The 22,262-nt window shown below is 37.1% G+C and overlaps 1 protein-coding gene across 8 annotated transcripts in view; it reads left to right on the top strand.

The window, feature by feature from the left end:
• The window catches only part of LOC150095182 (aminopeptidase O-like), a 727,093-nt gene that overhangs the window by 396,429 nt on the left and 308,402 nt on the right, over positions 1 to 22,262 (top strand). For all 8 annotated transcript variants that reach the window (XR_016550145.1, XM_090411274.1, XM_090411273.1 and 5 more), the window contains one exon: positions 8,171 to 8,277. Coding sequence is in view for 7 of the 8 variants with exons in the window: in XM_090411274.1 (XP_090267400.1) it covers positions 8,171 to 8,277 (107 nt within the window). In the remaining variant the exon portion in view is untranslated. The remainder of the gene's footprint in view (positions 1 to 8,170; positions 8,278 to 22,262) is intronic.

Here is a 22,262-nt window from a genome sequence, read left to right on the forward strand (position 1 = left end):
ACTAGATTCAGACTGAGTTCACTAGATGCCATTTATAATTACTGATTGTCTTGGGTATATCTGATTGCCTACCGGTGAAGATTAAACTGTCCCCCACAGTCTTCAGAGTTAGGTAAAGTTAAAATGGCCTACAGAAGAATAAAAGGTGTTAACAATTTTTTTTTTTTTTTTTGATGCCTCCTACTGTTGAATAGAAAACAGCAGGAAAGGTTTAAATTGGAGTTAGTTTTAAAATTCAGTTTTCCAAATTTTTGATAAATTAATACAACCATCCTTTTTGAGATTTGAGGAATATTTCATTGCTGTTATGAACTTAAGAAAGGACATGGAGACCAATTAGAATGTATTGCCTAAAGGAATGAGTTTAATGAAGTATGTGTGTATCACCTGCAATAAGTCTTTTGACTCCATGGCAATCTGATAATAAGAATTAAAAAAAAAATGGGATTTTCAGTCTTTTGTTAGTGTGATTCACATTTATGAAAAAATATTATTACAGATATTTAGAATATTATTATCATTTATTATTATTATTATTATTATTATTAGTAGTAGTAGTAGTAGTATTAACATCTGACCTTCATAGAGTCAGAGACTCATTATGGGCAGTACACACTATTGCACACAATGCTCATCCAACCATACTCTAAAATGATTCAGTGTGCCCACATTCACAACACACTCAGGCAATGCATTCCACTCACCAACCACTCTCCATGCAAAGAACCTGCTAACTTCTCTGCTCACACCCTCTTTATACAGATTCCAGTGATTGCCGCTTATTCTAGCCCCCCCCCCTGCCCATTCTATGATAAATTGCTTGTATATCAACCTGATAACATCCCCTGACTAGCTTATATGTCTCAATCATATCCCCTCCCCCTTTTCCTCTTATTCATAAAGCTTTGCAAGTTACATTATTTCAATGTATCTTTGTACTCCACATTCCGAAGACCACTGACCACTTCTGTGAATCTTCTCTGGGCCCTTTCCAAGATATTCTCGTCATCCTGAATACCTGGTGCCCAAATCTGTGCATAGCAATCCATATGAGGCTTGATCATTAGTGGATTGCTGTATCTTTGGGATACCACTTTTCCACACACGACTTGCTAATACCTATCTGACAGCCAATCAGCTATCAAACTCAATAGTGTGTTTCTTATCCCATCTGTTTCAGTTTAGTTACCAGCTTGCCATGTAGTAGTCTATCAAAGACCTTTGAAAAATCCTGGTATCCCATTGTATGCATTTCCTTTATGCAGTCAATTTTGTCACCTTCTTTGTAATGTTATTATCCTTTCCTTTAGTGTTACATGGTGATCAGCATTCATTTTACACAAATTATTGACTCTACATCTGTATTATAAATAATTATTTTAATTTCCTGACGTTTCTACCTTCATACTAAATTACATTCCACACAGTATGCTGAAGAGAAAATGATTTGATCAACAGTTATTTTATTGGCCTGACTTCTAGTGAAAATAAAATAAAATTATAATAAATAAATGAAATAAAATAAATTAACTACATTAAAACTATATTCTATTTAAGACAACATCAGAGAAACATTCTTTCATATAGATAGTTTTGTTACAGTAAAAATGATGTCCTAATTTAACATGACAGTTATTATATTAGATTTAGGATGCTATTTTATCTATGGTCCTATTTATAATTAACTCTTAGGGAGAAAGGTTAAGTGGGTAGAATATGTGGCTTCCATATGTTTGGGATTTTTAGACCATTATTATTGATAAGATTAGGGTGATTGATAAGAATCTAACAGTATTCCTTAAAATTGAATTCATACCATGCTTTGGTGTGATGTAAACAAGAGGTGCATTTCCACTTCATTCTGTGTAAAGTGTTGAGGGCATGATCAGAAAGACCAGCTTGACCATAGTTATTATATTTAATGGGTTGTTTATGGTCTTTTTTCTGATAAGAATTGTGCATCCTGTTTCCTCAAAGCCCTGTTTTTTAGTGTATTAATTACTCCCAGTTTTTGTGTTGGGTGGTGGTATCAGTTTATGTGTTTATTATTATTATTATTATTATTACCACAAGTTATTCAGTCAAAGACTCATCAGGAAGGTCCTTTTATCACACCGTGTCTTAAACACACTCAAACTCCTTGCAGACACCACACTCTCAGGCAAGGCATTCCAATCATTTACACCTCTACACGATAAAAACCTACTTCTCACTCCCCTACTCACATCCTCTTTATATAGTTTCCAGTGATGACCTGTGGTTCTCTCCCGATTTCCCACTATTTTCTGTGTAACCTCTCCAGCATTGATCTATAACAACTGCTTACTAACTTGTAGGTCTCTATCATATCTCACCTCTTCCTCCTGTCCACCAGACTCTGCAGATTACATCTTCTCAATCTTTCCTCATACTCGACATTCCACCGGTTAGAAACTACTGTAGTCAGTCGGCTTTGAACCCTTTTGTACATTTTTTCATTCTTCTGAAAACCAAGTGACCAAATCTGGGCACAATAGTCCATGTGTGGCCTAATCAAAGCCTTATACAATGGAACAAGAAGATCCCTACTTCTACATGTCAGTGTCCTCTGCATCATTTCCAGAAGTCTTTGTGTTGTCTGTCTTCACAGTTTTGGCTATGTATCGCCTAAATTTTTAGATACTTATCCACTATCCTACCCAGATCTCTTATTTCTTCCACCTCCAACAATATATCCTCACCAAGCATAAATTCTACATCCCATCTTTGTTTTCCAAATTTTAAAACTTTACATTTTGCAACATTGAACTCAACATCCCCATTTCTGTGCCCAATCACTCAATTTATTCAAGTCTTCTTGTAAGGCTACAACATCTTCTCTATTATTTATGGTTTGTCTCAACTTTGCATCATCTGCAAATAACTGAATATCTCCATCAATATCATTAATCTACAAGTTAAACAGTAATGGCCCTAAAACACACCCCTGAGGCACTCCACTAGTGACTTTCCTTTTCCTGGATATCGCTCCCCCATACACAACTTGTTGATACCTATCAGATAGCCAGTCTCCAATCTAATGCAATAATCTAATATCCAACCCCATCTACTCTAGTTTGACTGTCAACTTATCATGAGGTAATCTATCAAAAACCTTTGAGAAATCCAAGAATATTAGTGTGTATCCTTCTCCTCTGTTCAAGGAAGAAGTCACTTTATTGTATGACCTCCCTTTAGCAAATCCATGCTGTTCATCAAAGATAATACCGTTGTTGTCAACTCAATTCTGGGTCCTAGTTCTCACAAGCTTCTTTAACAACTTAACCACTATACGTGACACACAGATAGGCCAATTTGATGCTTGAGTTCGATCACCTCCTTTATGAAGTGGCACAATCTTGCCATCCTTGCACTACTTAGGAACATGACTGAGTGCAAGACTCGTATTAAAAAAATATGTCAAGGCAGGTGTCAACTCCCTGGCACATTCCTTCAGAATATTTGGTGATATATTATCAAGTCCCACAGCCTTATTGACATCTAGTTAACTCAACTCCCCCATATACCTCTTGTTCACTTACAGTCACTCTCTCCTCCCCCATCATCAACTGCTCTCAATCTCTCCATGAAGTCACATTCACAAGACGGAAAGACCTTTATGAATTGCTCATTAAGTATTTCCACCACAAATTCCACAACTGCTGTCTTTATACCATTTTCTCCAATCAATGTCATCCTTCCATAATCATTCTTTCTTTTGCTGGCTACATATCGAAAGAATTCCTTAGGACTCTTTTTGGCTTCATTAGCTAACTGCTGTTCATGCCTCACTTTAGCTACCTTCAAAAACCAAGTCACTCACCTTGTCTGGTCTTTGTAAACCTCATGGAATTAGTTATTTCCACTTCTCTTATGCTGCCTCCATAATGCAGTTTTTCTCTGTATTGCATGCTTAATCTCTTTATTCATCCATCTCGCACCTACTTTATTTAACCTTCTCACCCTTGGAATACATTTAGACATTGCATCTACTAGATAGTTTTTGAAAATCCCCAAACTGCATTGATCTCTTTTTCAGCTTACTCCTCATTCCGTGCACCTACAAGCTGTCTCCTGAGCATTTCATAATCATCCCCCCCCTTGTAGTTCCACATATATGCTTTTCTCACAGAGGCCCTCACACAGCTGGCAACCACCCAGGTAATCACCTCATGGTCACTCTCATCAATTGGTGGATGATTTGACACCTCATTTATAATTACATCCTCTGATGAGATGACCAAATCCAAGACCCTCAGTCCTCACTTGCCTTCTGATACATACTGTCTGAGGTAGTTATACCTCAAAAACTCAAGAAACTCATTTTCTTTACTTTCAGTTGCTATCTCATCGTTCCAGTCTATATTGCTTTAATTAAAATCACCCATAATGATCACCCTTTTCTTATTTGCTTGGCTAATTTGATCATACATATCATTATCACCACCATCCACATTAACTGGTCTATAACAACATCAAACCAAGTATTTGATTCCATTCATCTCTATCTCACACCATACTGCCTGAAAACCACTCGCACTATTTCCCTCTTGCATCTCTACTTTGTATGGACATAACCCTTTCTCTATCATCAGTAGCACTCCCCCCTCTCTTTTTACCCCTTCCATCCTCACTAAACACATCATACCCTTCCATCTCTATTCCTGTCAGGATGTCGTCCTCTTCCAACGATGTCTCACTTATTGCAACAATGTTTGGGTGAACAGATGCAATTAGTGCAACTATTCCATCTGCCTTGTTTCTGATACTTCTTGCATTTGTATGCAAACACAACAGCTCATTCCTGGATCCACAGCTAGTTCCACTGATACCACTCCTTTGATGTGATCTCTCCATGCTCGACTGGGACCATTTCTCTTTCTGCTTATTCATATTATAACCCTCTTCAATTCCAATTGTTTCCTTTTGATCCCAGGTCATCCCATTCCTTTCCTGTCTACACATGCTCTCACATCCTCTTGGAACATCCACCTTTCTCATGCTGCGTATCCATGTCCACCCTGAGTCTCCCCATTTCCCTGTTCCTCTTGCACACCCATTCTCTCATTTTCTATACTCATGCCACTCATTTCCCTATTCATAACCACCTCTTCAATCGTCTTACTCTCCTGCTCTTCTACATCACTTCCTGCTTGATCTGATTCATTTGCTCTCCCTCTACTCACTTCTGTACCTTCCAGCAGCAATCTCTCCACGCTACTTACACCATAACCACTCAAATGCAGTACAATGCTCCCATACGGTTCACTTCGTTCTTCAAACTAATTTCACACATTAACAGACTGTACTCCCCTCTCCTCACACATTTCAGCTAACATATCATTCATAATCCTTGCTTGTTTATATTGGCCAGTATGTGTCAGTTTCCAGTATACAGTGAAGGGAAGACATGCTGAAGGAAGACGTGTAAGAAATGTATCTAGAAACCAAAGTGTGTTCTGCTTTTCAATCTCAATTGTGAATTGTATGCATTTGTGTTGTTTGTTTAGCTGACTTAGGAAAGTTTCTAATGTCTGGCGGCCATGGTGCCAGATAGAAAAAACATCGTCAACGTATCTAAGCCAGACTTTGGGTTTTAAAGGAGAGGAATCTAGAGCATGTTCTAACTGTGACTACCTTTATTGTCTGTAATAATTATGCTGTCCAGATTTAATTTTAGTGATTTCACCGCTGTCAGTGCCGATTTTGTTAGGTTGCTGGTTATTGTTTTAGTATAATTTAAATTTAAATTGTTAGAGGTTTCCAAATGTACTTTATCTGCTATGGTGGTTGGAATAAATCTTAAGCTTCTTTCTATATGGTAAATAAAATTAAATTTATTAATCGTTCTGGGTGCCACGACAAAGTTTAACCCTTTGCTAAGTATCACGATTTCATTATTATACAGGTTAGATTGGTTGGCTACGTGACTTTGCTGAAGGCAATTGGTGACTCCTGTTGAAGCAAGAGTCAATAGGACCCACCAATTGCCAATTTTATATTTAAATTATAATAAAACAATAACCAGCAACCTAACAAAATTGGAATTGACACCTGTGAAACCACTAAAATTAAATCGGGATATCGTAATTACTAGAGCTGATAAAGGCTATGCCACAGTTATTTTAAATCAAACTACTCATTTGGAAAAAGTGAATCTAATAGTCTCAGACAACAGCACTTATCACCTTGTTAACTATGACCCTACCAATCGAATAAAAAAGAAAATGGAGACGCTACTTAAATCAGTCACCACATGGTCCGAAGATACCATTAAAAAATTACTTCTGCACTTTGCTCGTTCCCCGTGAATTTATGATCTAAGATGATTCACAAACAAAACACACCACTCCAACTGATAGTCAAAGGTATAGACAGCCCTAATTATCACCTAGCCAAGAAATTAGCATCAACAGTGAAGGAGTTGGTAGGTCTTTCCCCCCCTCTTATATCAGAAACACACACAACACTTTATAAACATAATCAAAGACATTACAGTGGAAAAAGATAATTTATTAGTCAGTTTTTACTTCTCTGCCTTCTTCATAAATGTCCCAATCAATGACACAATCCTTCTCTTACAGAACAAATTTCCTCCCGATATCACAGTGCTCTTTGTGCATGTACTGCATTCTGGCTATTTTGTGTGACAAAACACTTTCTAACTACAAAAAGAAGGAACAGCCATGGGCTCACCATTATCCCCCCCCCTCCCTGTTGCTAACTTTTACATGGAACATTTTGAGCAACGTGCTCTAGATTCCTCTCCTTTAAAACCCAAAGTCTGGCTTAGATACATTGACAATGTTTTCGCTATCTGGCACCATGGCCACCAGACATTAGACACTTTCCTCAGCCAAACAAACAACACAAACACATACAATTCACAATTGAGATTGAAAAGCAGAACACACTTCTGTTTCTAGATACATTTGTCACAAAGGCAGTCTTTCCTTCACTCTTCACTGGAAACCGACACATACTGACCAATCTATTCACATAAACTCCTACCACCACCCAACACAAAAACTAGGGGTAATTAATACACTAAAAAACAGGGCTTTGAAGATTTGCTCCAATGAACAAGCACTTAAAAATGAATTAAAAGTTATCAGCAACACCCTCCTAAAAAATGGTTACAGCCAAAATACTATCAACAAAATTCTTTATAAGACCTCACTTAAAAACAAAACTAAAGAAGACTACAATAAAATTATAACTATTCCATACATGAAAGGAATATCAGACAAAATAAACAGAATACTACAAAAATACAATCTTAAAGTCACCTTTAAACCTCCTGCAAAGTTAAAGAACTTACTAAATTCATCCAATGATCCACTTCCTCTGCTGGCCCACCCTGGAGTATACCGTATTCGATTCACTTGTAATTTGCCCTATATACCGGAAACAGGATGCACATTTCCTATCAGAAAAAGGAACATAAACGACGTTAAATATAATGACTGTGTTCAAGCTGGTCTTTCTGATCATGCCCTCAACACTTTACACAGAATTAAGTGGAAATGCACCTGTTGTTTACATCACACCAAAACATGGTATGAATGTAAATTTAAGGAGTACTGTTAGATTCTTATCAGTCACCCTAATCTTAACAATAATGATGGTCTAAAAATCCCAAGCATATGGAAGGCACATATTCACTTAACCTTTCTCCCTAAGAGTTAATTATAAATAGGAACCATAGGTAATCCATGATTCTAAATCTAATATAACAATGTCATGTTAAATTAGGACATCATTTTTACTGTAACAAAACTATCTATATGAAAGAATGTTTCTCTGATGTTGTCTTAAATAGAATATAGCTTTGATGTAGTTAATTTATTTTATTTCATTTATTTATTGTAATTTTATTTTATTTTCACTAGAAGTCAGGCCAGTAGAATAACTGTTGATCAAATCATTGTCTCTTCAGCATACTGTGTGAAATGTAATTTAGCATAGACAGAGATGAACATTAATATTAAGGTCGAAACGTCAGGAAATTAAGATAATTATATGTAACACGGTTGTAGAGTCCATAATTTGTGTAAAAGCTAATGCTATTATGTATGGTTAAATATCATATTATTTTGCTCTCATTTGTTCTATATATATATATTTGTTATATATATATTTATTCTGATAGTGGGATTCCAACCAAGAAAAGGAGTACAGAGAAATAAAGGCACTGATTAGAATGAAAACTTTAAAAGCTGAGCTATCACAAACAGAGGCAGAACTTCAAGTACTTCGGTAATAAACAATTTTTTGTTTCATTCCCAAAGTCTTTGATAGTTAAAAATATAATGTTTACTTTTAAAATGCTTATGGATGCATATTTCACATTTGATATCACACTGCTTTTGTCTGAATTTGAAAAATTCATTACACAGTTTTTTGTTACCATGATTTTTCTTTTAGTTCCTTAGTATATGGAAATCAGTATATTTAAAGAAACATCAAATAATTCATGTCGTAAAAGGAGTACTTGTAATACCGAATGACTGGCAAAAGAGCTTAAATTTTTTTTTGTTATATTCTTTTTTAGGATATAGGGCAAATCCAGAGAACTAGTAATTTTGCTTTACACTATGACTTACTTATCTGATAAATGACAAGCATTTACTGACCAGATTGATAATATTTTATTTAATCAGTTCCAAGACCTGTAACATGATGCTACTCTTCATAGTTCATCCGAACTTTGCATCATCTATATACAACTGAATATCTTTATTCAAGTCTTCCTCAATATCATTAACATACAGGTTAAACAGCAGTGGCCCTAAAACACCCCCTGAGTCACACCACTAGTTACTTTCCTACTCTGGGATTATTGCTCCTCCATACACAACTTCTTGACACCTGTCAGACAGCCAATCTCCATCCAGTACACTTGCCTAATATCCAACCCCATCTGCTTTAGAGTGACTATCAACTTATCATGCAGTAATCTATCGAAAACTTTTGCAAAGTCTAAGTATACTACTGTTATTTTTTTATTTATTATTTAGCATTTGGCTAAGAAGAAGACATGCATATGCCACCACACACACACACACAAAAGAAAGGACATACAAGATAATGAAATGTATAAAAGAATACAATGGATACAATAGTGTAATGTGACACTATAGTCATATATACAAATAAGCATAAAATTAAAGTTGTGTGTCTAAGTTCGACAGCCAATCAACAGCATCTGTAGAAACTGTTATAAAGTCAATTACAAGTTTCATATAGGCTCTGTAAGGATAGTCAACCATGATAAGTTGTATAGTTTGGTCTTGAGGGAAAGGCATATACTGCAATTTTCTTAGACTTAGCGAAGACATTTGATAGGGTGCCACATGATAAGCTGATATTTAAGTTGCAGCACATGAGTCTGGATGTCAGATTGGTCAACTGGATTCAAGATTGGCTGTCCGATAGGTATCAGAGACTTGTGTGTGGTGGGACAGTTTCAAGGAGGTAGAGGGTTACGAGTGGGGTCCCACAGGGCTCATTACTAGGACCTATATTGTTTAACCTTTATATCAATGACATTGTCAGTGAATTGCAAGGGGATATTCAGTTGTTTGTGGATGTTGTGAAGCTGGGAAGGATTATTAGTAATAGTGCAGTGTGGTAGCCCTACAAGAGGATTTTAATAAGCTAGATAGATGGGCAAATGAATGGGGGTCTCAGTTTAATGCAGCAAAATGTAAGGTCTTGAGACCCCCATTCATTTGTCCATCTATCTAGCTTATTAAAATCCTCTTGTAGGGCTACCACACTGCACTATTACTAATAATCCTTCCCAGCTTCACAACATCCACAAACAACTGAATATCCCCTTGCAATTCGCTGACAATGTGAAACATTGTCAGTGAATTGCAAGGGGATATTCATTGTCAGTCCCATAGAGCATGCAGCATCCCATTGATGGGAAACATCGATGGGATGCTGCATGCTCTATGGGAGGAGTTACACTGGAGAAAGTAGGGGAGACAAGAGATCTGGGGTTGATGATTGATAGAAACCTGAAATTTAGGGGATATATTGCAAAGGTGGTGACGGTGACACAGAGGATTGCTGCAATAATGAGAATGGCACTGACCTGCAGGGATAAAAGTGTTATCATTCTGTTGTATAAGTCTCTGATCAGACCACACTTAGACTATTCTTCTCAGATTTGGTCCCCAGAATTTGAAGGGGATAAATTAACTGTGGAAAGGGTACAAAGACAGATGAACAAGATGGTTTCAGGACTGTACAATTTTGGTTATGACGATTGGCTGAGGGAATGTGGACTGCAGAGTTTGGTGGATAGAAGAAGGAGAGGTGATATGATTGAGACTTTTAAACTGTTGAGAGGTGGTTACAGGGTTGACACTGGAGAGTTCTTTTGCTTGGTTGAACAGCGGGAAGGAGTGATGACAAGAGGCCATCCCTGGAAGTTATGAAAGGAAACTGTGAGCAAGAGGGGTGAGGAGTGGTTTCTTTGCATGGAGGGTGGTTGAACCGTGGAATGCATTGCCTGATGGAGTGGTGAGAGCAAGAATGGTCAATGAATTTAAGGAGTGGTATGATAGACTGTTTAAGGGGAACCTCCCCTCAATGAATCTTGACAGACTTTATGTTCTTAAGAAGGACCTCCCACAATGAGTCTTTTGACTCCATGGAGCCCTGAATAATAATAATAATAAAAAAAAATAAAATAATTATTCCCACCTACCATGGTTGGTGCAAACCCTATTTAGTGGGTGTGTGTGTGGGGGGAGGGGGGTAATATTATTTTTCGAGATGGGTCGAACCCTGATCGAGGGCTGTTTGTGTAAAACACAGTATGCTAGATTACTGAGGTTTGGTCAGTCCAATACATGTGCCATGCTATTGTTGCATCATAGTCCTCTGTGACAAGTTGTTGTGCTGCTATAGTAGGCGGGTATCTTAACTTAAGCCTCTGTGACGTAAAGTTGTTTTAAAGAAGTAGGATTCCAGTGGATTCCGACAGATTTTGTTATATTCGCGAATCAAGTTGTCTTGGTATCGTAGTTGTGGTGGTTGTATCTGGCTCAGAACTGGTAGCCAATATGATGGAGTAGTCTTTATTGTTCCAGAAATTATATGCATTGTCTGATTCAGGATGGTATCAATTAATTTAACATGTGCCAGACAGCTGAGCAATATTTAGCAGTTGATTAAATGAGGTCCAGAACAGATGTCTTTAATGTAGGAGCATAAGCCCCCAAGGTTTCCAGCTAGTTTATGCAGTATGTTATTTTTAGTCCTGAGTTTGGCAGCAATATTGTAAAGATGTCTATTATAAAGGAGAGGGTTCTGTCTAGATACTTTGGATTAAAATTGTGTGGTAGTATGTTTCCATTTAGTGGCATTTTTAAGATGTCACATGCCATGCTATTGTTCATGGAAACATCATGTTTTCATTCGATAGTGCTTGGAATAAGACACCATTTCTCAAAGAAGTAGCTCAGCTCCTCTAGGCGACTAGTGCTCTATAGTAAAGAAGTTCTGCTGTTGGGATGTGATGGATAAATCATCAGTATATGCAAATTTTCTAGATGTTGCCCTTGGAAGGTCAAAAATATACAAATTGAATAAGAGAGGGGCCAGAACTGACCCTTGTGTGAGTCCATTGTTAAGTGTTCTTGGCTTGCTCATATTATCATCTATAACTACATGTACTGTTCTATTAGACAGAATAGTGTTGATCAGATGGATAATTTTTTTACATTTCAGTATTTTAAGGAACTTATAGATCATGCTGTTCCTCCATACACTGTCATATGTGGCCGTCAAGTCTATACAGACTTGACGGCCACATATGACATATGCCATTTTTAAGGCATTTTTCGAAACCAGATTCTATATGAGTGGTTAGGGCCAAAACTTGATCTTCACAGTTGCATCTAGGCATGAAACGGCCTATTCATGAGGGAGGGTGTCAATAATAATAGTACTAATTCTATTATCTATTTATATTCTATTATATAAATCGAAAGCACTGAGCAGTGCTTTAGATTTATAGTTTTCAGGTTTATCTGCAGGCTGTCCAGGTTTCAGGATGGCTATTATTTCCGATTTTTTAAATTTTGCTGATAATCTACCACTGTAGAATATTAGAGAAGAATTTTTCTGTCATACCATTGTATTTGGTCCAGAGTTTTATAAAAACTCAGGTCGAATATTATCAAATCCAGTTTTCACTCTCTGGAGTGCAGCAAGAAGTTCTTTGGTGAATGGCTTCGATAGATCACTCGCTTCAAAACAACCTTCTTTAAATTTGGTCACTATCTGATTGGCAATATACTTGGCCCTAACAGTAGCTTTCACTTGGGGGCAGTGGGAATTACCACCCAACTTTTTAAGGAGGCTCCATGCCTTTCTGCTTGAATGTTTAAAGTTCACCCTTTCAATGGTGCCAATTTAAGCTGTCAATAAGATCATCTGTGACATCTACACGTCTGCTATTTAGAAAGTCTATAATAAATTTAGTTTAATCCTTTATCCAAGTGTAAGCAAACAAAGTTTGCACCTGAAAATATCTTCAGGACTGAGGTAAGGTAGTGCAACACCAGGAAACTTCAAGCAAAGGTGGACCAAGCTCTCATCACTCCTTGTCTCAGTATTTCCCATAATGCAAAGCACATCTCTTTGTGGATATGTATACTGCTATGCATTAAGGGAAGGGTTACTAGCCAGACCAGTTTCAACCTTTATTGAGGTCTTGTCAGCGGGTGGCAGACCCAAACGTGGAGATACTAAGGCAGAAGCAATAGGAGAGGTCATATTTACCTATAGGAGATGTGCTTTGCATTATGGGAGATACTGAGACAAGGAGTGTTGAGAGCTTGGTCCACCTTTGCTCGGAATTGCCTGGTGTTGCACTACCTTAACTCAGTCCTGAAGATATTTTCAGGCGCAAACTTTGTTTGCTTACACTTGGATAAAGTATTAAACTAAATTTATTATAGTCTAACCAAGTGAAATATAAACTTCCAATATTCAGAAAGTCGTTATAAAGTGCTTTGCTGGTTTTGCTCCAGCAAGGTATATATTCTTTTCTAGCACTTCTAGGGATGTGTTTTTTTTGGCTGTAGCAATTACTAAAAACAAGGATATTAGGAAGCAACTTTATATTCAGCAATCAGGAATGCATTAACAGAGCTAATCTCAGGTGGTATGGTCACTTAAGCAGAATGGGAGAGGAAAAATTAGCAAAACAAGTGTTTTCTGCCATGTTGGCAGGAAAAAGACCCAGAAGAAGACAAAGACATAGGTGGATTGATACAGTAAAAAGTGCCTTAGAAGACAAATATAAGACCTGGTAATATTGGGGTCTTGACAGGTAACAGACTGATTTGGAGGAAAATTGTAGATAGGTAGTTAGTAATGGTGTAAATTTTTCATGTAGTACTATCATATCCTGTACACCCCTTGAGGGTATATATCAGGAATTTGATGATGAGAAATTACTATTTTTCACAAATCTCTGGTAGTTTCAAGGTTGTGGTGGAATCCAGAGCACATTTTTATCTAGATCTGATAAGTTATTCGAGTTTGCCTTGGCAAAATTCTAATATAGCATTGGTGTAGTTTCAGTAATTGGGATTTGTTATACCTATCATACTTCTTTCCATATTAAATTGTGTTGTTCTTGATTTTTGAATTTCATTGGCATTTAGTGTCTATATTTCACAGCCATATGTCATTATAGGAAGAATACATTAGTTAAGTGGGGGTGCTTAAGGATCAAAGCTATATACCTGAGAGGAGACCTCCACATAGCCTTTAAAGGAATTCAGAGAACTGACCAGGGCTTCTGACCTGATGTCCAGTCCTCACCTTCTCTTGGTGCACCCTTTTGGAAATCTACCTGGATACTGAATGAACGAAAATGGGCTGCCAATTTGGGATTTAGCTGACCAAATTGTATTCTTATTGCTTAAACCAAAATACAAAATTATGGTACAACATGATAAAATTTCACGTCGCCCGATTAAACAAGGTCTCATTGTTTTTGACAGGGAACCAGGGCAAACAGCGAAAAGTCAGTGACTGGAACAAATCTGAAAACACACCCCAACTGAACATCGCCAGAGTTAAAGATTGGTACTATCAACATAAGAAGCCTGAATGGCAAAAAAATGGAGCTAGCTGAGGAATTGGATAAGTACCAGATCGACATAATAGGAGTGACTGAAACAGAAAAGACCAAAACTGGTGAGATCTTTCTGAGCAATAAATACAAAATGTTATATTCAGGCAATGACAATCAAGGAAAAGAAGGAGTAGCCATAGTATTCAACACTAAATACAGGACTAATCTTCTTTAATGGCAGTCAGTCTCAAGTAGAGTGATGTGGACAAATATCAGAACCAGATGGGAATTTGGACAATGAGACTTATTTGTGCCTATGGTCCCACAGAAGTTCTGCTGAGGTAGAAGTGGAGGAATTTTTTGATGCTTGAGAAAAAAGCAACTGAGACAATGAAAAAGGAAAAGTTGGTCCTTGTTGGGGATCTAAATAGCAGAGTAGGACATGATTGTCAAACATACAAAAGTATTTTGGAAAAATATGGAGAAAAGAGCAAAGCTAATAATAATGGCAAATACCTGTTGGATTTCTGCTCAGGACATGGACTGGTTTTTACTAACATCATGTTCCAACATAAAAATGTGCACATGGAGGGAAGAGGCAAGGAATAAGAAAAGTCTCATTGACTATGTTATTGTTGATAGTGATGTTTTCTCCCTGGTGCAGGACACCAGAGTGTACAGAGGATTTGAAATTGGAAGTGATCACTATTTAGTCTTGAGGAGAATAAAATTGATTTTCATATTGAAAAGAATAACATGTAAGAAAGTTTTAAAGCAAATAAAAATTGAGCAGCTCTCAGATGTTAACTGTAGACTAAAATACACAAAGATTATTGAAGAAAAAATGAAAGAGTTTAAGGACAGCAACCAAACCTTGGAGATTCATTGGCAAGCTCTGAAGAAAATACTGATTGATTCAGCCAGAGAGGCATGTGGTGAGGTTGTCTGCAAGGATGGAAAAATCAGAACTCCATGGTGGACACAGGAAGTTAAAAAGGCAGTGAAGGAAAAGAAGAAAGCATATCAAAAGTTCCTAGCAAATAAGTCAGCTTGTGCTGTTAGAGAATACAGAGACAAATGTAAGAAAGCTAAACACTGTGTAAAACTAGCTAAACAAAAGTCATGGGAGGACTTTGGCAAGAACATAGAAAATAAATATCAAGAAGGTGGTAAGATATTCTGGAGGTTGTGATAGAAGCTTATCAATGGAGGAAAGAGTGCTGTAAAAGGAGTTAGAGATGATAAAGGTGAAATGAAAAAGGGAGAAAAAATATCCTTGATGTGTGGAGTAATTTCTTCAAAAAATTGCTAAATGAAATAAGCAGTGATAGCACAGTGACATTAGCATCTCCAATATCAAAATTGGAGATGCTAATATCAGCTCTTTGCTTTATGCAGATGATGTTATACTTCTAAATAAATCAGCTACAAGTCTGCAAGATTCCCTGTCTCAATTGAATAACTGTTGTGTAATAGATATGGTATGAAGGTCAGCAATAAAAAGACAAAGACAATGAAAATAGGCAGAATTGTTGAAAATGTCAACTGCATTGTGAACGTAGAACCAGTGGAACAAGTAAAACATTTGAACTACTTAGGCACGATTTTTAGTGAAGATGGGAAATTAAATATGGAAGTGGTCAACAGAATCAACAGAGCTGGTATGGTAGGAAGTCAAATGAATAAATTCATATGGACTAAGAGAGAAAATAGTCTTAACACTAAATTAGCTGTATACAAGACAGTGTTCTAACCAGTTTTAACTTATGGATCTGAGATCTGGGTCAGAAGTAAAATGCTTGACCAAAGACTAGAGACTGCAGGTATGAGAGTCCTGAGAAAGATTAGAGGTGTGAACAGTATTGGCATCAATGGCAATATTATATTAAAAACGAGGATAGTAGGAAAGAACTTGAAATTGTCAACATCCAGGAATATGTTAGCAGAGCTAATCTCAGGTGGTAGGTCACTTAAATAGAATGGGCGAGGAAAGATTAGCAAAACAAGTGTTCACTGCCAGGTTGGAAGGGAAATGACCCAGAGGAAGACCAATATATAAGTGGATTGATGCTGTACAAAGTGCCTTAGATGATAGAAATATAAGATCTGATAATGTTGGAGTCTTGACAAGTAACAGACTGATTTGGAGGAAAATTGTAGATAGGAAGTTAGTAATAATGTAATTTTTTTCATGTAGTACTATCATATCCTGTATACCCCTTGAGGGTATATGGAAGGAATTTGATGATGATGATACATTGGTTAAAAACTTTTCTTTTCAGGCATAATGGTAGTTGGCATTTGAATACTGAATGTAATTTCTAAATGCTTTCCACCCAATTTTTCATGCTATTTTGTCGCTCTTAATTTTGTCATGCTATTTTGTTCCATTGATATCTGTTGTGCTAAGTATTTATAATGATCTTCTTGTTTCATTTCATCATTATTGATTTCTATTATTTCTGGTTGGACATAGCTATTGAACATAACTTGGGTCTTCTTTAGGTTTATCCTTAGGTCAGTTGTTTTGCTAGAAATTTGGAGTTCATGAATATGAGTCTGTTATTCATGCACAGCTTAAGTAAAGATAATTATATCATCTGAAAATTGTAAATGGCTTAAATATCTTCCATTTATCATAAGAGCTTTCCCATCCCAATTAAGAAGCTTGAATATTTCTTCTAGGCATGCTGTGAATTATTTGAGATGTTTCTATTGAAATGAATTGCTGCTGTGACATTGGTGTATTCTGATTTGATGGTCCTGACGTATGGCTCTTTCACTTGTTGGTTTCATAATGCTTTAAGTATTGCATTAGTTTTTACTGAATCAAAGGCTTTCTCATAATCAATAAAACCAAGACATCATGGTAACTGATATTCATTACACCGTTCAATAATCTGTTGTACAAATTGAATATGGTCCATTGTAATAAAGCCACTTTGAAAGCCTACCTGTTCTTTTGGTTGTGCTAGGTCTAGAGTCGTACTAAGCCTATGAGCTAAAGCTTTTGTAAACACTTTGTAAACCACTGATAGTAGACTGATGGGTTGGCAGTTCGTCAAGTCTTCTACCAAGATGAATCAAACAGTCTACTGTATATTGCCCTAATTAAAATTACCCATAATGATTATCGTTTCCCAATTTGCTTGCTAATTTGCTTTCCTTGTATAAGTAAATTAGACACATTACCTGGTCTGTAGCAATGTCCAATGAAGTATTTCATTCTATTCACCTCCATCTCACACCATACTGCCTCAAAACCATTACCACTATTTTTCCCCTTGCATCTCTATCTTGTGCAGAAATAACTCTTTTTTGTTATCATCAATAGGACACCACTTCCTTTTTACCTTTTCTGTCTTCATCAAGTACATTATACTCTTCCATCTCTATTCCTCTCAGGATATCATCCTTATCCAACCATGTCTCACTTATTCCAATACTTTTTGGGTGAATGATCTGAATCAGTGCAACCATTTCATTTCCTTTGTTTCTGATACTACTAACCTTCCATCTCTATTCCTTTCAGGATGTCATCCTCATCCATCCATGTCTCACTTATTCCAACAATTTATGGATGAATGAACTCAGTCAGTGCAACCATTTCATTTCCTTTGTTTCTGATACTACTACTAGCATTTGTATACAAACATAACGGCTCATTCCTGGATGTATAACAAGTTTCACGGATACCACTTATTAGATGTGACCTCCATACTTTCCTTGAGCCATTTCTTTTTTTTCCTTACTCCTCCCAGAACCTTTTTCAAATCCAACCATTTTTCCCTACAACCAGGTCATCCCCCTTCTCTTTTTTTCCATACACACATTCACTGGAGCATCAACCCTTCTCATGCTGTGTGCTCCTGCCCACCACAAGATTTCCTGTTTTCCTATTTTTCTTGTACATGTGTTTTCTCATTTCCTTCTTGCATCTCATTTCACTCTTCCATACATATCTTCAGTTCTCTTCATTTTTACTTCATTTTTACATCTGCTTCATCTTCACCAACTCAGCTTACAAATTTTGTGTCCTTTATTTTTTTGCTGTCATTCACTCTTGCTATTTTATCTCCAGTCACACACACACACACATTTGTCCACTGTCAATCCTGCTCATTGCTGTACCGTTAATTGCACTCTGTTTTTCACTGTCATTATTGCTCACTTTACCATTAATTTTACTTTGTTTTTAAACATCATTATCGCCCTCTTTATTGTCATCTGAACTTTTTTCCTCACTATCACTTCCACACACACTCTGAATATTTGTGCATCACTTCAACAGTTCCATGAAAAGTCATCGAAAGGCATTTATTGAAAGACAGTTTACCAAATGGCAATTCATCAAAAAAGCAATTTGTCAAATAAACAATTTAACTAATGAGAATTCATCAAAAACACAATTTATTGAGAATAAACAATTTCTTGAACGCCAGTTCATCACATGACGATTCGTTGCAAATTCAATTGACGAAAACACAATTGACCAATTTTTTGATGAATTATGAAAGAATTCATTGAAAGATTCATTTTCTTGAAAAGTATTGTTTTGAAGTGTTCAGTAAGAATATCAAATGTCACCCAAGATGTAGAAAACATATGTAGGTGGTCATTGAGACATTATAATTATTTTGTTGTTTTTTACAACATTATTCTCTAAGCTTACCTGCTACTTTATTTTGTAAGTAGTGATTTATGTCTAGACAGAATAGTTCATCCTCATTTTGATGAATCAGATTGAAATCATAACTGACAAATTTTAATATAGATCTTAACTTTAATTCATCATAAAATATTAATATCAGAATCACTTACATTTATTATTTTTATTTGTAAAATTTTCTCCTAAGTTTCCTAGCCATTGTCAATACAGTTAACTCAAAAAGAACAACAATTTAATTTAAAACGTGATATGTGCACTGTAGGCTGCAGGAGAACAGCTCTATCTGCATTAATGGATATTCAAAATAAATTACAATAAATTAATTTAGTTAATTAATTATTTTTAAATATAAGCAAAATTTAATTACAGTTAAAGAACACATGAATGGTGAGTATTAGTTAATATAACTTTCCAAAATTGAGAAAATTTTAGTCAATTGTTTTTGTTCAGGTTCGGGTTGTGAATGTGTGCTTCACAGCTTTGTAGTCTTTCCAGTAGAAAGTAACTTGTGTAACATTTTGGTTTTGTTCCACTAAATCTTGCGTTTTGTAGATAATGTGTGACTTGCTAAACTGGATTTGTTGAATTCTTTAAGACAAATATATTCTTGATGTCTTCAAGATGAATTTGTGCAGGTCAACCAGTTTGTCCATAATAACATAAGACACAAGAGCAAAGGATTCTGTAAACTCCAGGATAAGATAGAGGAGGATATTTGTCTTTTGGTAAGATAAGGAATGTATTAAATTTATGAACCAGACAGAAAGCGACTTGTATTATTATTATTATTTGGGTTATAGATATAACCCAAAGTGTTTCTGATACAGAATACTCCATAGGTATTAAAGTTCAAAATATCACCATATACAATGTCTATAAACCTCCATCGCAATCCTGGCCTGATCAGATGGACCGACCTCCTCCTCACCCTGCTATCTATGTAGGTGACTTCAATTCCCATCACACCATGTGGGGCTATTCCTCTAACAACTGGGATGGTAATAATCTAGCTAACTGGATGGATACATATAACTTGTATTTGAATTATGATGCCAAGCAAGATGGCACTCTTTACTTAGCCAGATGGAACAGAACCTACACCCATATCTGTGCATAGTCACTAAAGACTCTGAAAACCACCCTCTACTATCAACCAGAACCATCCTTAGCATATTCCCTAATAGTCAACATCGTCCTACATTAATAGAGATAGGAACATCAATCCCAGTCATCAGCAGAACACAAATCGTTAGATGGAATCTCCGCAGGTCCAACTGGACTGCATTTCAGAAACAAATTGACCAAACCATTAGAGCAATTCCACCCACTCCTAATTGCTATCCTAGATTTGTTAAACTACTCAAATCTGCAGCAATAGCCTCTATCCCTAGCGGCTACAGAAAACAATATATCCCATGCTGGATTAGAGAAAGTGAGGAACTCCTAGCCAAATATGAGGAATCTGAAGATCCATCTATTGCTAAGGAGCTCATATCAACCCTGGATAAAAACAGAAAGGAAAGATGGATCTCAACCATCAATGAACTCGATTTCGTCACATCTAGTCAGAGAAGCTGGTCACTTCTGAGAAAATTAGGTGAAGCAGAGTCAACAACACACAAAACAATAGAGATAACACTTGATCAAATGGCTAACCATTTATTGAAAACCTCCAAGATTCATCCCAGCTCTACCAGGAAAATTGCTGTACAAGCTTCTCCCAGACAAATCCTGAGGATGGAACCCGAGTTTCCTGAACTCGTACACCCAGTATCTTGGGAAGAGGTACAAATTGCCTTAAAACTTACCAAGAATGCCAAAGCTGCAGGAGTGCATGGTATACTCCCTGAGTTCCTAAAACATCTTGGTCAACATGGCTGGCTGCCCTTTTTTCAGAAATCATTATGACTGCTAATTACCAAAGCTGTTCCGGGAAGCCAAAATAATTGCTGTGCCCAAACCAGAGAAAGATCCAAATGATGTAAAAAACCTGTGACCTATCTCCTTGCTTTGCACCACCTTTAAGCTCTTTGAAAGAATTCTCCTTAAAAGAATTTCACCACTCATCAAAAGAGCACTCCCAACTGAACAAGCTGGCTTCAGGCCAGGAAGAAGTTGCTGTGACCAGGTCCTGGCCCTGACAAGTAATATTGAAGCAGGCTTCCAGAAGAAACTTAAATCTGGAGCCACTTCATTGACCTAACATCTGGTTATGCCACTGTCTGGATCAGGTGCCTCCTCCTAAAACTAGGAAATATTATAAAGTGTAAAATAACTTTACAACTTTTTGATTCTATTCCCTCCAACAGAAAGATCCAGGTCCATGTTGGCGAAAAAAAGAGCAGGCACAGATTCCTTCACGACGGTCTTCCTCAGGGCTCTGTGTTATCCCCTATACCTTTTAACATCTACGTGTATGATCTACCTCATACCAGATCAAGCAAGTATATGTATGCCGATGACCTAGCGATCTTACATCAATCCACCTCCTTTATCAACCTAGAATCAACCTTCAATACAGACCTGAACACCCCTCCCCCACTTGGAAGAGTACTTTAAGCAGTGGCACTTGAAGCCAAATCCAACAAAAACAGTGTCCTCAGTATTCCACCTATACAATGCAGAGGCGAATTGACAACTCAACTTTTCTTTCTGTGGAAAAATGGTAGAACATGAACCTCACCCAAAATACCTTGGGGTGAGCCTGGACAGAAGCCTAACCTATAAAAGGCACATCATCAACCTCTACAATAAAATTAAAATCAGAAATAATATCATTTCAAGGCTTGCTCGAACAACATGGGGTTGTGGTGCAGAAGTCCTAAGGTTGTCTGCACTAGCCCTCGCATCCTCTGCAGAAGAATATTGTGCCCCTGTCTGGGAAAGAAGTACACACACTAACATTATCGACACCCAGCTAAACTCTACCATGCGTAAAATTAGTGGGACAGCGAGAAGCACCCCTCTTTCCTGGCTGCCTGTTCTATCTAACATTGCTCCACCACACACACACACACGGAGAAGACAAGCCTCAATTAAGGAATTTAATAAAGCAGTGAGCAACCCACTCCTGCCCCTACATCAGACTCATAAATCCACCTAGTCTATGCCTCAAATCTAGAAAGCCTCTCTGGTCCATGGACGAACTCTCTTCAGCTGCACTGCCATCAATATCTGACACTGGTCTACTAACAAACAGCTTCCTAGTGGAAGATCCCTGTGCTTCGCAGCCTGGTTTTGATCTTCCTAGGAAGTTTTGGTCATCAATAAACAGGATCAGAACTAGTCAGGGCAGATGTGGCTAGCTACCTTCTACATAAATGGGGGCTGTCAGATCACCCTTATTGTGATTGTTCTCCCGTGGCTCAGACAATTACTCATATTGTGTACGACTGCCCAAGGTGACAATTTTACGGTGGTGGCCTACAGCACATCCACAAAGTGACGGATGAGGCCTTAAATTGG

The sequence above is a fragment of the Typopeltis vanoorti genome, chromosome 21 (assembly GCF_054136105.1).
Source record: "Typopeltis vanoorti isolate ZY-2024b chromosome 21, IOZ_Tvanoo_1.0, whole genome shotgun sequence".
Taxonomy (NCBI): domain Eukaryota; kingdom Metazoa; phylum Arthropoda; class Arachnida; order Uropygi; family Thelyphonidae; genus Typopeltis; species Typopeltis vanoorti.